Source organism: Triticum aestivum, chromosome 3D (assembly GCF_018294505.1).
Source record: "Triticum aestivum cultivar Chinese Spring chromosome 3D, IWGSC CS RefSeq v2.1, whole genome shotgun sequence".
Taxonomy (NCBI): Eukaryota; Viridiplantae; Streptophyta; class Magnoliopsida; order Poales; family Poaceae; genus Triticum; species Triticum aestivum.
In genome coordinates, this window is record NC_057802.1 from 560550424 (window position 1) to 560567543 (window position 17120).

The 17120-nt window shown below is 47.2% G+C and overlaps 1 protein-coding gene across 1 annotated transcript; it reads right to left on the reverse strand.

Annotated features, from left to right (window-relative positions):
* Window positions 1-4515: 4515 nt before the first annotated feature.
* LOC123080485 (IST1 homolog) lies at window positions 4516-7865 on the reverse strand. The gene is made up of 6 exons (XM_044503412.1): window positions 7652-7865; window positions 7429-7561; window positions 7204-7307; window positions 6049-6220; window positions 5815-5955; window positions 4516-5737 (listed from the first exon to the last, which is right to left on the reverse strand). Exons 1-6 carry the CDS (start codon window positions 7723-7725, stop codon window positions 4823-4825), a joined length of 1539 nt encoding a protein of 512 aa, XP_044359347.1. The 5' UTR covers window positions 7726-7865; the 3' UTR covers window positions 4516-4822.
* Between the last annotated feature and the right edge of the window lie 9255 nt (window positions 7866-17120).

Genomic DNA, 17120 nt, shown 5'->3' on the forward strand with positions numbered 1-17120 from the left:
TTGGCACTGATGCTGAACTGCTGAGATGAGTCACCTGGAACAAAGTCAACAAGTTTAGTCTCATCAGCTGACTTAAATTTCATTGCCGGCTCATGCTCCGTGGTCGGCTTTTTCAAAGACGTCATATCTGCCGGGTCAACATTGTCCTTGTAAAACTTCAACTCCTTTGTCGCACAAACAGATTCAGCGTAAGCCGCGTCACCTTCCTCACACTCCAAGGCTATCTTTCGGCTGCCATGAACCGTAATGGTCCCATTGTGACCCGGCATCTTGAGCTGCAAATACACGTAACACGGCCGTGCCATGAACTTGGCGTAAGCAGGCCGCCCAAATAAAGCATGATACGGACTTCTTATCTTAACCACTTCAAAGGTTAATTTTTCCGCCCTGTAGTTGTACTCATCTCCAAAAGCCACTTCCAGCTCAATCTTACCAACTGGATATGCCGACTTACCAGGCACCACACCGTGGAAAACAGTATTGGACTGGCTGAGGTTCTTATCAATCAGCCACATACGACGGAAGGTCTCATAATAGAGGATGTTGATGCTGCTGCCTCCGTCCATGAGCACTTTAGTGAATTTATATCCCCCAACCTAAGGAGCCACCACCAAGGCCAGGTGACCCGGATTATCAACCCGGGGAGGGTGATCTTCCCTACTCCACACAATAGGCTACTCAGACCATCTTAAATAGCGCGGAACCGCCGGCTCAACAGCATTCACAGCCCTTTTATGAAGCTTCTGATCTCGCTTGCACAGACTGGTGGTAAACACATGATACTGTCCACCATTGAGCTGCTTTGGATTGGTCTGGTATCCCCCCTGCTGCTGCTGCTGATGACCCTGGCCGGACTGCTGATTAAAGCCCCCTTGACCATTCTGAGAATTGGAATTTGAGCCGCCGCCCGGGCCATGAAAGCCGCCAGCGCCTGAGCCGTCGCCCGGGCCACTGTTGCTATTGAAAGCATTGGAATTTTTAAAGGCCTTCATGATTGCGCAGTCCTTCCATAGATGAGTGGCCGGCTTTTCCCTAGAGCCATGCCTTGGACAAGGCTCATTCAACAACTGCTCAAGCGTCAGGCCTGACCCGCCGGCACGGGGAGGTGGTCTCCCCTTACGCCGGTGGTTGTTACCCTGTGAACTGGTGTTGGCCACAAACTCCATACTGCCATCAGCCTTACGCTTATTGCCTCCCTGGTTCGCCGGGTTATGCTGGGGGCCCTTGCCATTGCCATTCCGTTTTCCCTTCCCCGTCCTTTCATCATCTGACGCGGGATCCTTGGTACTATCAGAGTCGGCGTACTTGACCAGAGCCGCCATCAGCGTACCCATATCATTGCAATCGCGCTTGAGTCGCCCGAGCTTCATCTTCAGGGGCGCAAAACGACAATTCTGCTCCAACATTAATACTGCAGAGCCGGCATCCATCTTATCAGATGAATGTATTATCTCTTTAACCCGGCGGACCCAATGGGTTGTAGACTCACCCTCCTGCTGCTTACAGTTAGTCAAATCCACAATTGACATAGATTGCCTACATGTATCTTTGAAGTTTTGGATGAACCGGGCTTTTAGCTCAGCCCAAGACCCGATAGAGTTCGGTGGCAGCCCTTTCAACCAAGTGCGGGCAGTCCCATCTAACATCATGGTGAAGTACTTGGCCATTGCTGCTTCGCTGACCTCCAGCAACTCCATAGCCATCTCGTAACTCTCGATCCATGCTCCGGGTTGTAAATCAGCCGTGTAATTAGGTACCTTCCTAGGCCCCTTAAAATCCTTGGGCAGACGTTCGTTACGGAGAGCCGGCACCAGACAAGGAACACCTCCGGTCCTCGCAGGTATACCCGCGTCGATGGAATCCGTCGGATGAGCCGGGAGTGGCTGGTAAGCCGTCAACTGAGCCGCCTGTTCCGCCTCTTGTCGTGCTCTGTCTTGGTCTACCGCGTTAAAAGCTCCATTATGAACCGGGCCGTGGCCAGGAAGCAAGTCACGGCGTCGGACATTGCTTGAGCCGGTCGCTGAGTCCATATGCCTGCTATAACTCGGGCTCCGGCCTGGACGAGGGGTTGAATGAATCCTGTCCCGGCTATAAGAATATGCCTCCTGTTGCGCCAGAGCCGTCTGAAGAAGTTCTCTGACCCGGCGGGTTTCGACCGCTGTTGGAGAGTCGCCCTTGATTGGGAGAGCCGCCAGTCGCGCCGCAGCGGCGACCATGTTTTCCAACGGGTTGGCATAATGACCCGGTGGTATTGGCACGTACTGAGGCGGGGTGGTGTTCACGCGGGGAGGCCCCATCACCTGCGGCTGAACCGGCGTTCCAGCCCCGGGTGCCGTGATCTCTGGCGGGTTACTGGGCCCTGCACCAGGCGTGTTGAAAAGGTTTCGAGGATCGTAAACCGGAGGGAGTCGAGATTGGGCCTTCTGATGCCTCCTTCTCATGATCTCATTGGACGCGTTCTGATCCATCATGAGCCAGAAAGACTGCGCCTGAATCAGCTGAGTCTAGGCGTCGAGAGCCGCCCTTTCTGCAGCCATCCTGATCCCTTCCGCCGCCAGATCCTCCTTGGCTTTTGCTAGATCCAACTTTAACTGTGTCACCTCCGCGTCATGCTGAGCTTGATCCGCCGGGGCGACCGTAGCGGTTAACAGGGCCGTCATCTTGTCTGTGAGATCCATCAGCACCTGAGCCGGCGAGGGCACAGGGCTTCCTGCCCCGGTGGTGGGGTTTTGTACAGGTTGTGCGCCAGCCATGAAGATTCCAACCCGGCTTGGCGGCTCAAAGGGGTCCGGAATACTGTCGCCATCGGAACAACCCCTGAGCCTGCCATCTTGAAGTTGGTATAACGAGTCGGTCTCCTCTGTGGATGACTCGTCATCAGAGCGAGCGGCCGTCTCATCGCCAGATCCAGATCCCTCAGAGAGTCCTTCATGAACGCATCCCACGAAAGCATGCTTCAAGGCAGGCAGAGCCCGGGCGGGTCGTGCACGCTGAGCCGTCTCGACGAGATCGGCGCAGAGGTCCGGCTCAGGGCCCGGCTCACCAATCTTGCCAATGAAGACATGGATTCCGCCGAAGGGGACCCGGTACCCGTACTCGATTGAGCCGGCGTCGGGGCCCCAGTTTGCATCGTCGATGTAGAGCTTGCCGCGACGACTCTTGGTCATCCGGCCCACAGCGTATCCCTTGAGCCCTTCGAAGCTGCCCTTCAAGAACTCAAATCCACCGTGCGCTGGCCCCACGGTGGGCGCCAACTGTCGTGGAATTGTCACGGCAGATGTCCTCGTGCAAGGACTTGGTCGTGGAGCCATCGCAGTTAGGAAGCTTAAAGGGGTTAAGCGGGACAAGGAACACGAGGGTTATACTGGTTCGGCCCCTTACGGTGAAGGTAAAAGCCTACGTCCAGTTGAGGTGGCATTACTTAGGGTTTCGATGACCAGGGAGCTAAGTCGCTATGCCTGGCTCTCGATCTGTTGTCTCTCTCCCTGAACCGCCGCCGGGTCGTCCCTTTATATAGAGAGGTTGACGCCCTGCGGCTCTCAGAGTCCCGGCCGGCTTATACAGTATCCGGCTCGGACTCTTAACTATTCTTGCCTTACAGTACAAGTCTTGCCATAACGGCGGTTTATCACTACGGGCCTTAAGCCGCCTCCGGGTCTTAAGCCCACTACTAATCCGCCATCCTCAAGCTTGGTACTGGGCTTCACGTGATGATCCTTCTGACGTAACCCGGCCCCTCCTGGGCGGGTGACTCTAACAGTTATATCCTCAACAGAATGCGTGTAGATTTTTTTACCGAGAGAGAACGTGCCAGTGAGAAATTCAGGAGAGAGAACTTGTCAGAGACAAGTGAGAGAGAGACGGGAGTATTTTTTAAAAGAAGTGAGAGAAAGAGTCCATCAGAGACATGCATACTCTACATTTTCTACTCCAGATTTTTAAACAAGAGAGAGAACTTGTGTGTCAGAGAGAGGTTTTTGTTTTTTAGGTGAAAGAGTGCGACCTATGAGAGAGAGGGCATGCAGAAGAGAGTGATTGTGTGAGCGAGTGGTAAAACCGGGTGAGAGGAGAGAGAGATGTGCAGGGAATCTTTCGGTGTTCATGTGGGCATAGAAAGTAAGACAGGTAATCAGAACAAATGGTTTGAAAAAGTTCTGCCACGCAACAGGCCAGCGCACACATCTATAGGATTTCAAACGGCTGGATAGGTGGGTGCAGCGGGGGTGCAGCAATCTTGGGTATAGCCACTACTTTCCCTTAGTATTATAACTGTTTTCTAACCGGATGAACAAGCCAATGTGAGATATTTGAAGAAACTGAACCATTTTCAGTTCCCTTCCAATCAATCATCCCAAGGTGAGTGAGATATTGAAGGAAAACAGACTTGATCATCATCTATATGTTCCTCGCTTCCAGTGCCTCGAAAAAGGTTAGTAAAACACGAGTATGACTAACATTGCAATAAAATGAAGGAAATAGTTACCAGATAAAAGTTTCACCAGACTCAGATCATGATAATCACTACAATTGGAAAATATATTTATCTAAAGAACATCTAACTAGATGAGTTCAGATTGTTCTTTCCTCTACAGGTATCAAGTTTCAAATGTCATACAACATCCACGCATTTACAATTCACACATTATAAACAAAGGCAGTGCTGGTAAAACCGCTGCACCCTTCTTTTTCTGTATCAACTCAGCATACACAGAATTCTCCAAGAAACACCCAAACACTTGGGGGACCAAACAAGGCTTCACAAACAATGTGGCCGCAATGACTTCAAACCAGGCTCAACGACTAATTTGCAGATAACTAGAACTCAAGGCTTCGCTGAGAAGAGGTTGGGGTAGGAGAATGGATCGTCCTCCAACGATGTTGATCTCTGAGGCACATGAGATGGCGCATAACCCTCAAAGTCATTGGAAAAAGAGTCCTGATGATCAAATACCGGTTTCTGCTCAGTTTGATGATGACTTTCCTTTTGGCTACCATCACTGTGGCTCTCATAAACCCTAGTGTTCTTCTTTAGATCGGCAATGCACAGTTTTGCAAGGTTTGCAGCAGCACGTGCTGCCGATGCAGCTCGCTCTGCTGAATCAGCAGCTGTTTGGGCAGCTGAAACCACGCCATCCATATCAATATTTTCCCCGCTCTCTATAGGAGAGATCGAATGCACCTGTTCTGGACGCTTCGAGAACATGTTGAAATCTTTGGGTGTTTGGGGAGCAGTCACTTCATCAACTGACCTTGTGAAGAATTCTTGCTCTGTTGGCTTCACTTGAGGAGAATTTAAGGGAATCGAGTCACTTCTCTCCATAGAAGAAGCAGAAGCAAATGGTGGGGGAGAGACAAAAGGAACAAATTGCTTCTTTTCATCTGGCAAAGCTGGCATCCTTGGCTGAGCAAATTGTGGAGAAACTGGGGGTTCTGAACTTTTCAGATAATTATATAAAGCAGCATCAGCTGTTGGATTCTCTTCCAAGTCAGGTGGGTTTGGGAAATCATGAGCAGCCGACTGTGAGCTTTGCACATGTGGACCAATATCTGGGGTTGATTGAGTACCAGAAGCTGGACGAATTGCTGCTTTTGGGACTTCAGGCAAATCCAGTGAGTCAAAGCCGCCATCAGATTGATAATCTTCACCAGGTTCGTCAGCGGCAGTTGCAGCTACTGGTTCCTCGTGTTTCTCCTTTGGAAGTGGCAGTGTTGAACCACTGAAGTAGGTTGGTCCATTCTAATGAAAGGAAACATGTTACAAGGTGAGATTCAAAATAATGAACCAGCCATAGTTTCTTGTATGTAAACACTAACCAATAGATCTTCATGGGGTTTAAGATATTCTGTCTCTGTTTCTGATGGATCCCAGTCGATCTCATGTTCCTCAGCAATCTCCTTCAGCAGTTTCATCTTTATATCTACTGGAGGAGGACGGATTGAAAGTAGTTCAATTATCTGCATAGGTATTGATTCGAATCGTGTCAGCATCAATCCAATGGTTAAGTAACATAAATAGATTACTTCTTATCATGGAAGTTGGCATATGACCTGACGGTTGACCCCAGAATCCGGCATAAGTTCTGCAGCTGCAGCAACAAACTCCTTCCCATATTTAGTTGCAAACATCATTTGGACTTGCATCAGTTCAGGCAAATCTGAACACCTAGGAGCAGCAAAACAGATGCTGGATATTGCCTCTTTGAGATCTATAGGGCATTCCCTGAAGCAGGAAAAGAAATTTAACAGGTTAGGACAACAAATTTAGCCGCAAGCCTATGGAAACTGTATAACCACCACATTTGAGAGGATACACTTCACCAACAAATTGATTAAGGATATATGAAGGATAATTTATTTCTGTGCCTCCACCCAGGGAATTCAGTCTAGACAGATGGAGACCCAAAGAACTACACTGCACAAACAGCAGTATGCATATAAAACCAGGTCTTTCCTTCGGTTTGGAGAAGGTCAAAAGGAGGCAACAATCTGATGCTTACTGGCCACCGGATATGCATCAGTCTCGCTATTTACATAAAAACAAAGATCTGACATAATCTGTTACAGAGACGAACTAAAATTATGCATTTCATTACATTTTCAAACAAATGGGCACATGCGCTTTTTTTGGGAAGAAAGCCAGGTTTTAAATTGAATAGCAATGGCATTCATCACATGCCACATCCATCATTCAACTGCAAAAGCAAGTGAGCACTAACAACAGACTTGGGCGAACTCTGGGACTAGAGAGAGCTATAAGTTGAGTATGCCAAGAAAAAAGAAGTCATTATTTAGTCACAAACATCACTTGGACTTGCATGAGTTGAGGCAAATCTGAACACCTAGGAGCAGCAAAACAGGTGCTAGATATTGCCTCTTTGAGATCTATAGGGCATTCCCTGAAGCAGGAAAGGAATTTAACAGGTTGGGACAACCAATTTAGCTGCAAGCCTATGAAAACCGTAGAACAACCACATTTGAGAGGATACACTTTCAACAACAAATTGATTAAGGGCATATGAAGGATAATTTAGCGGGTGCCTCCACCCAGGGAATTCTGTCTAGTCTAGACAGATGGAGACCCAAAGAAGTACTACAATGCATCGTCTCACTATTACAGAAAAATAAAGATCTGACACAGAGTAATCTACAAACGCTTAGCACATATGGTTACTGAATAAGAAGAGGACAGGGCAGGTGACAAACTTTTGGGCCTCTATGACGGGCAGGCGAACGGCGACGAGCTCGCAGAAGAGCTCCAGGATCTCCTGCGCCGCCATCATGTTCTCCTCCCGGATGATGTGCTCCACCTGCGACCACACCACAGAGAAGAAGCGATTAATCATCAATCCCCACCCCCACCCCCACCCCCAAAGTCCAAGAACCTAATCCCCCTCTGCTGCCCCATAAGCAAGCCCACAGTAAGCGTACCCTGATTCTGGCGGTGGCTTCCTGGCCGGCCTCGAGGAGCTTGGCGATGTCCCGGCGCATCTGGCGCAGCTGCAGCTCCCGGCGGTTCCGCAGCAGCTTTATCCGCGGGATGGACAGCTTGAGCAGCGTCTTGCTGCGTTTTTTCACCACCCCCGCAGCAGATCAGGAAACGGATCGAATCGAAATCTGAGCAAGAACTCAGCTCCCAGGGAAGAAAGCGTACCACTTGGCGGCGCGGAAGCCGCCGCCGCCGCCGCCGCCGGCGCCCTTGCCGAAGAAGGCTTCCAGCATCGACATGTGGGTAATCGAGTGGAGGACGCGGCTGGCGCGTGGGTGGGGTTTCGATCTAATCTAACGAGCGACGGCCAGAGCAAGGAGACGAGCGATGGTGAGGGAGGGGTGAGGGGGGTGTGCCGTGGCCCGTGTGCGCGTGTGCGCGTAGAGCCCTGCCTGGATCCACCTGCTCCACCGCGAGGAGAATCTCGACCGTCCGTCCGGACACGTGGATGAGCGATCGGGTTGGGTGGCTTTGTTGTCTGGGACTTTGCTTCGCTCCAAAGAAAACTATGATTCCGTCTCAACTCTCAAGTAGTAGTACGTTTCGGTGCGTTAATAAGATTATTATAAGTTAGTTATTAATCCGTTTGACCAAACAATTTTTCATGTTTTGGCGTTTATTCGGTCCACTTTTGACTTACTAAGAGCATCTCTAGCGGAACCCAAAAAATAGACCATCGACGAAATCTTAGTGGAGTATTTTTACTTCATTAAGTTTTAGCCGGACCTAACTAGTCTCCTAAATTTAGCGGAGCAAATTTCCTTTTGCTCAAGTTCATTTCATTTTCGGCCTCTAATATAAACTTAACTATTTCTTTATTTTATTAAACGACATCTTGATATGCCGAAGTACATAACTTGCCAATTCTTTGCTAAGGGAACTGATAAAAAAATCACAAGAAAAAAAATACACACTTACTAGAAATCCAACTCCCATAACTGCTCCCACTAGTTGGATTTCTAGTAATCTCTATGTCTTCAATTTCAACATTGTTGATTTTGTTAATTGGCTTGTGGAGCTTGCACACTTCTTTCTTCTTGGTTTCTGCACATTTTGACATTATTTCGTCTCTAGTCTCATCTCTCTGGAAGCGGATTTGTAGCATCCGGGTGATCCACCCCCTATATGAACATTAAGTTCAAAAAAATACCAAGAAATTTGAAAAAAGCTGGGATTTTGGGATATCAAACTTGGATGTTCAATCTACTTTCACGTGAATTTTCGTGAAAAATACCAGGAATCATATTTGTGGCAAGAAAGAAAAAAAAATTCCTATGAATAGACACAAACTGTTTTGGATGGATTTTTGTTCGGATAGTATTTCCTTCACCAAGGATACGTTTTCTGGTATTTTTTCACAAAACTTCCCACGTGAGTAGATTGGGAACCCAGTTTGATATCCTCAAATTTCAAAAATAATAATTGATTTTTTGGTATTTTTTATATTTAATATTATTATAGAGGTGTGGAGCACCCAGGAGCTCCTGTGTATTTTCCCATCTCTAGTCTCTACTCTAGCAAGTAGTGCATGAGCATCTATCAAATTTTTCATTATCAATAGATCGATGCATTCTTCTTCCCAATACCAAATCTTGTATCCATCCTACACACAATTTTGAGTAAACAATACTCTACAAATTGACGAATCCGAAGAAGAGCCGTAGAAACAAGCACTCACCCCATCCATTTGCGTCAAATCCGAAGAACAACCGGATGCGTCCAATCCGGCGCCAACAGCGAGGATCGTGTATCTGTTGATTTATGCACCGGCGACGACAAGAGAGGCCCAAATCCGGGTGGATGAGGAACGTGGCGGGTGAAGGAAATATGCCCTAGAGCCAATAATAAAGTTGTTATTTATATTTCCTTATATCATGATAAATGTTTATTATTCATGCTAGAATTATATTAATCGGAAACTTAGTACATGTGTGAATACATAGACAAACAGAGTGTCCCTAGTATGCCTCTACTAGACTAGCTCGTTAATCAAAGATGGTTAAGTTTCCTAGCCATAGACATGTGTTGTCATTTGATGAACGGGATCACATTATTAGAGAATGATGTGATGGACAAGACCCATCCGTTAGCTTAGCACTATGATCGTTTTGTTTATTGCTATTGCTTTCTTCATGACTTATACAAGTTCCTATGACTATGAGATTATGCAACTCCCGAATACCGGAGGAACACTTAGTGTGCTATCAAACATCACAACGTAACTGGGTGATTATAAAGATGCTCTACAGGTGTCTCCGATGGTGTTTGTTGAGTTGGCATAGATCTAGATTAGGATTTGTCACTCTGATTGTCGGAGAGGTATCTCTGGACCCTCTCGGTAATGCTCATCACTATAAGCCTTGCAAGCAATGTGAGTAATGAGTTAGTCACGGGATGATGCATTACGGAACGAGTAAAGAGACTTTCCGGTAACGAGATTGAACTATGTCTGGTGATACCGACGATCGAATCTCGGGCAAGTAACATACCGATGACAAACGGAACAACGTATGTTGTTATGCGGTTTGACGATAAAGATCTTCGTAGAATATGTAGGAGCCAATATGAGCATCCAGGTTCCGCTATTGGTTATTGACTGGAGATGTGTCTCGGTCATGTCTACATAGTTCTCGAACCCGTAGGGTCCGCACGCTTAACGTTCGATGAAGATTTGTATTATGAGTTATGCAATTTGATGTACCGAAGGTTGTTCGGAGTCCCGGATGAGATCACGGGCATGACGAGGAGTCTCGAAATGGTCGAGACATAAAGATTGATATATCGGACCATGTTATTCGGACACCGGAAGTGTTACGGGTAGTTTCGGATAAAACCGGAGTGCCGGAGGGGTTACTGGAACCCCCCGGGGAAGTAATGGGCCTTAGTGGGCCTTAGGGGAGTGAGAGGGCAGCAGGCAGGAGGTGGCGCGCGCGCCCAAGGGGAGTCTGAATAGGACTAGGGGAGGGGGCGCGGCCCCTCTTTCCCTCTCCCTCTCCCTCTCCTTCCTTCTTCTCCTACTTGGACATTTGGACTAGGAAAGGGGGGGGGCGATTCCTACTTGGAGTAGGATTCCCCCCCTTGGGCGCGCCCCTTAGGGCCGGCCAGCCTCCTCCTCCCCTCCTTTATATACGGGGGAGGGGGGCACCCCATAGACACACAAGTTGATCTTTAGCCGTGTGCGGTGCCCCCCTCCACAGTTTTCCACCTCGTTCATATTGTCGTAGTGCTTAGGCGAAGCCCTGCGTCGGTAAATTCATCATCACCATCACCACGCCGTCGTGCTAACGAAACTCTCCCTCGGCCTCAACTGGATCAAGAGTTTGAGGGACGTCACTGAATTGAACGTGTGCAGATCGTGGGGGTGCCTTGCGTTCGGTACTTGGATCGGTTGGATCCGAAGACGTTCGACTACATCAACCGCGTTACTAAACGCTTCCGCTATCGGTCTACGAGGGTACGTGGACACACTCTCCCTGCTCGTTGCTATGCTTCTCCTAGATAGATCTTGCGTGATCGTAGGCAAACTTTTTGAAATACTACGTTTCCCAACAGTGGCATCCGAACCAGGTCTATGCGTAGATGTTATATGCACGAGTAGAACACAAAGAGTTGTGGGCGATAATAGTCATACTGCTTACCAGCATGTCAACTTTGATTCGGTGGTATTGTTGGATGAAGTGGCCCAGACCGACATTACATGACCGCGTTCATGAGACTGGTTCTACCAATGTGCTCCGCACACAGGTGGCTAGTGGGTGTCTGTTTCTCCAGCTTTAGTTGAATCGAGTTTGACTACGCCCGGTCCTTGTTGAAGGTTAAAACAGCACACTTGATGAAAAATCTTTGTGGTTTTGATGCGTAGGTAAGAACGGTTCTTGCTAGAAGCCCGTAGCAGCCACGTAAAACTTGCAACAACAAAGTAGAGGACGTCTAACTTGTTTTTGCAGGGCTTGCTGTGATGTGATATGGTCAAGACGTGATGATATATAATTTGTTGTATGAGATGATCTTTTTTGTAACAGTTATCGGCAACTGGCAGGAGCCATATGGTTTTCACTTTATTGTATGAAATGCAATCGCCATGTAATTGCTTTACTTTATCACTAAGCGATAGCGATAGTCGTAGAAGCAATAGTTGGCGAGACGACAACGATGCTTTGATGGAGATCAAGGAGTCAAGCTGGTGAGGATGGTGATCATGACGGTGCTTTGGAGATGGAGATCAAAGGCACAAGATGATGATGGCCATATCATATCACTTATTTGATTGCATGTGATATTTATATTTTTATGTATCTTATTTTATTTAGTACGGCGGTAGCATTATAAGATGATCTCTCACTAAATTTCAAGGTACAAGTGTTCTCCCTGAGTATGCACCGTTGCTACAGTTCGTCGTGCCGAGACACCACATGGTGATCGGGTGTGATAAGCTCTATGTTCACATACAATGGGTGCAAGCCAGTTTTGCACACGCGGAATACTCGGGTTAAACTTGACGAGCCTAGCATATGCAGATATGGCCTCGGAACACTGAGACCGAAAGGTCGAGCATGAATCATATAGTAGATATGATCAACATAGTGATGTTCACCATTGAAAACTATTCCATCTCACGTGATGATCAGACATGGTTTAGTTGATATGGATCACGTGATCACTTAGATAATTAGAGGGATGTTTATCTAAGTGGGAGTTCTTAAGTGATATGATTAATTGAACTTTAATTTATCATGAACTTAGTAACTGATAGTATTTTGCATGTCTATGTTGTTGTAGATAAATGGCCTGTGCTACTGTTCCGTTGAATTTTAATGCGTTCCTTGAGAAAGCTAAGTTGAAAGATGATGGTAGCAACTACACGGACTGGGTCCATAACTTGAGGATTATCCTCATTGCTGCACAAAAGAATTACGTCCTGGAAGCACCGCTAGGTGCCAAACCCGCTGTAGGAGCAACTCCGGACGTTATGAACGTCTGGCACAACAAAGCCGATGACTACTCGATAGTTCAGTGTGCCATGCTTTACGGCTTAGAACCGGGACTTCAACGACGTTTTGAACGTCATGGAGCATATGAGATGTTCCAGGAGTTGAAGTTAATATTTCAAGCAAATGCCCGGATTGAGAGATATGAAGTCTCCAATAAGTTCTACAACTACAAAATGGAGGAGAATAGTTCTGTCAGTGAACATATACTCAGAATGTCTGGGTACCACAATCACTTGACTCAGCTGGGAGTTAATCTTCCAGTTGATAGTGTCATTGACAGGGTTCTTCGATCACTGCCACCAAGCTACAAAAGCTTCGTGATGAACTATAATATGCAAGGGGTGGATAAGACAATTCCCGAGCTCTTCGCAATGCTAAAGGCCGCGGAGGTAGAAATCAAGAAGGAGCATCAAGCGTTGATAGTTAACAAGACCACTAGTTTCAAGAAGAAGGGCAAAGGGAAGAAGGAGAACTTCAAGAAGAACAGCAAACAAGTTGCTGCTCAAGTGAAGAAGCCCAAGTCTGGACCGAAGCCTGAGACTGAGTGCTTCTACTACAAAGGGACTGGTCACTGGAAGCGGAACTGCCCCAAGTATTTGGCGGATAAGAAGGATGTCAAAGTGAAAGGTATATTTGATATACATGTTATTGATGTGTACCTTACTAATGCTCGTAGTAGCTCCTGGGTATTTGATACTGGTTCTGTTGCTCATATTTGCAACTCGAAACAGGGGCTACCGATTAAGCGAAGATTGGCTAAGGACAAGGTGACGACGCGCGTGGGAAATGGTTCCAAAGTCGATGTGATCGCGGTCGGCACGCTACCTCTACATCTACCTTTGGGATTAGTTTTAGACCTGAATAATAGTTATTTGGTGCCAGCGTTGAGCATGAACATTATATTTAGATCTTGTTTGATGCGAGACGGTTATTCATTTAAATCAGAGAATAATGGTTGTTCTATTTATATGAGTAATATCTTTTATGGTCATGCATCCTTGATGAGTGGTCTATTTTTATTCAATCTCGATAGTAGTGATACACATATTCATAGTATTGAAGCCAAAAGATATAAGTTTAATAATGATAGTGCAACTTATTTGTGGCACTGCCGTTTAGGTCATATTGGTGTAAAGCGCATGAAGAAACTCCTTGCTCATGGGCTTTTGGAATCACTTGATTATGAATCACTTGATGCTTGCGAACCATGCCTCATGGGCAAGATGACTAAGACTCCGTTCTCCGGAACAATGGAGCGAGCAACAGACTTACTGGAAATAATACATACTGATGTATGCGTTCCGATGAGTGTTGATGCTCGCGGCGGGTATCGTTATTTTCTAACCTTCACAGATGATTTGAGCAGATATGGGTATATCTACTTGATGAAACATAAGTCTGAAACATTTGAAAAGTTGAAAGAATTTCAGAGTGAAGTGGAAAATCATCGTAACAAGAAAATAAAGTTTCTACGATCTGATCGTGGAGGTGAATATTTGAGTTACGAGTTTGGTCTTCATTTGAAACAATGCGGAATAGTTTCGCAACTTATGCCACCTGGAACACCACAGGGTAATGGTGTGTCCGAACGTCGTAATCAAACTTTATTAGATATGGTGCGATCTATGATGTCTCTTACTGATTTACCGCTATCATTTTGGGGTTATGCTTTAGAGACGGCTGCATTCTCGTTAAATAGGGCACCATCTAAATCCGTTGAGACGACACCATATGAACTGTGGTTCGGCAAGAAACCCAAGTTATCGTTTCTTAAAGTTTGGGGCTGCAATGCTTATGTGAAAAAGCTTCAACCTGATAAGCTCGAACCCAAATCAGAGAAATGTTTCTTCATAGGATACCCAAAGGAAACTGTTGGATACACCTTCTATCGCAGATCTGAAGGCAAGGTATTCGTTGCTAAGAATGGATCCTTTCTAGAGAAGGAGTTTCTCTCGAAAGAAGTGAGTGGGAGGAAAGTAGAACTTGATGAGGTAATTGTACCTTCTCCCGAGTTGGAAAGTAGTCCATCACAGAAATTGATTCAAGTGATTCCTACACCAATTAGTGAGGAAGCTAATGATGATGATCATGAAACTTTGGATCAAGTTATTACTAAACCTCGTAGGTCAACCAGAGTAAGATCCGCACCAGAGAGGTACGGTAATCCTGTTCTGGAAGTCATGTTACTTGACCATGACGAACCTGCAAACTATGAGGAAGCGATGATGAGCCAAGATTCCGCAAAATGGCTTGAGGCCAAGAAATCTAAGATGGGATCCATGTATGAGAACAAAGTGTGGACTTTGGTTGACTTGCCCGATGATCGGCAAGCCATAGAGAATAAATGGATCTTCAAGAAGAAGACTGACGCTGACGGTAATGTTACTGTCTACAAAGCTTGACTTGTTGCAAAAGGTTTTCGACAAGTTCAAGGAGTTGACTACGATGAGACTTTCTCACCTGTAGCGATGCTTAAGTCCGTCCAAATCATGTTAGCAATTGCCGCATTTTATGATTATGAAATTTGGCAAATGGATGTCAAAACTGCATTCCTTAATGGATATCTTAAAGAAGAGTTGTATATGATGCAACCAGAAGGTTTGGTCGATCCAAAAGGTGCTAACAAAGTGTGCAAGCTCCAGTGATCCATTTATGGACTGGTGCAAGCATCTCGGAGTTGGAATATACATTTTGATAGTGTGATCAAAGCATATGGTTTTATACAGACTTTTGGAGAAGCATGTATTTACAGCAGACCGCCCCACCGCCACGTAAAAGCAGAGACAAAATAGCTCGGGATTATACACACGACCTTCGACAGGACTTGGACAAGAGAGCAGGACACACCAGATCAGTCTACGAATCACAAGGACGTTCTTCGACTCGCGACGACGGCTACCTATTCGGACGTGACAAACCCAGTCACACCCGGGCCGATAACCGCAGACGGACTCCATCAGAGGTGCGCCGCGACGCGGCCCGATATAGAGGCGCCGCACACCCTCTTTGCTTCACAGATGAAGTAATGGATCATGAATTCCCCGAGGGGTTCAAGCCCGTCAATATGAATCATAAGATGGAACAACCGATCCCGCGGTATGGATAGAGGATTTTATTCTCCACATCCATATGACCCGTGGAGACGACCTCCAAGCCATCAAATATCTCCCACTAAAACTGAAAGGGCCAGCTCGGCACTGGTTAAACAGCCTGCCTGAAAATTCCATCGGCAGCTGGGAGGACTTGGAAGAGGCTTTTCTTGACAACTTCCAAGGAACTTACGTCCAGCCACCTGATGCCGATGACTTAAGTCACATAGTTCAACAACCCGGAGAGTCCGCCAGAAAATTCTGGACCAGGTTCCTAACCAAAAAGAACTAGATTGTTGACTGTCCGGACGCCGAAGCCCTAGCGGCCTTTAAACACAGCATCCGCAACGAATGGCTCGCACGCCACCTCGGCCAAGAAAAGCCGAAGTCTATGGCAGCCCTTACGACACTCATGACCCGCTTTTGCGCGGGTGAGGACAGTTGGCTGGCTCGTAGTAAAAACACAACCAGCGAGGCAGGCCCCTCCGAGGGCAAAAACAGCACCGGCAAGCTCCGGCGCAATAACACAAATGCCGAAGTAATGGCGATAACACCGATGACACGGCAATTCACGCCGGATTCAGGGGCTCCAAGTCCGGCTAGCGAAAGAAGCCTTATAAAAGGAACAGCAAGGGACCATCCAGTCTGGACCGCATACTCCATCGTCCATGCCAGATACATGGCACCGCAGACAAACAAGCCAATCATACCAACAGAGATTGCCGGGTTTTCCAGCAAGCCAGCAAGTCAAATGCCGAGAGCAAGGAAACGGGATCGCAAAGCGAGGACGACGACGAAGAGCCCCGGCAGCCGAACACTAGAGGACAGAAAAAGTTTCCCCCTTGAGTCAAAGTGGTGAATATGATATATGCTACACACATCCCCAAAAGGGAGCGCAAGCGCGCACTCAGGGACGTCTACGCGGTAAAGCCAGTCGTCCCAAAATTCAATCAGTGGTCGTCATTCCCGATCACCTTCGATTGCCGAGATCACCCAACTAGTATCCGCCATGGCAGTTCGGCCGCACTCGTCCTCGACCCAATCATTGACGGATTTCACCTAACATGAGTCCTCATGGACGGTGGTAGCAGCCTCAACCTGCTCTACCAGGATACAGTGCGCAAAATGGGCATTAATCCCTCATGAATCAAGCCCACGAAGACTACCTTTAAAGGAGTCATACTAGGCATAGAGGCCCGTTGTACGGGCTCAATCACGCTGGAGGTAATCTTTGGTCCCCCGAACAACTTCCGAAGCGAAGAGCTAGTCTTCGATATCGTCCCCTTCCACATCGGCTACCACACACTGCTCGGATGAACCGCGTTTGCTAGATTCAACGCGGTGCCACATTACGCTTATCTCAAGCTCAAGATGCCCGGTCCACGCGGCGTCATTTCAGTAAATGGAAACACAGAACGCTCCCTCCGTACAGAGGAGCACACCGCCGCCCTAGCAGCAGAGGTACAGAGCGGCCTTCTCAAGAAGCACTATAATCCGGCTGCCGAGCCCCTGGACATCGTTAAGAGGGTCCGGACTACACTGCAACAGGACAAC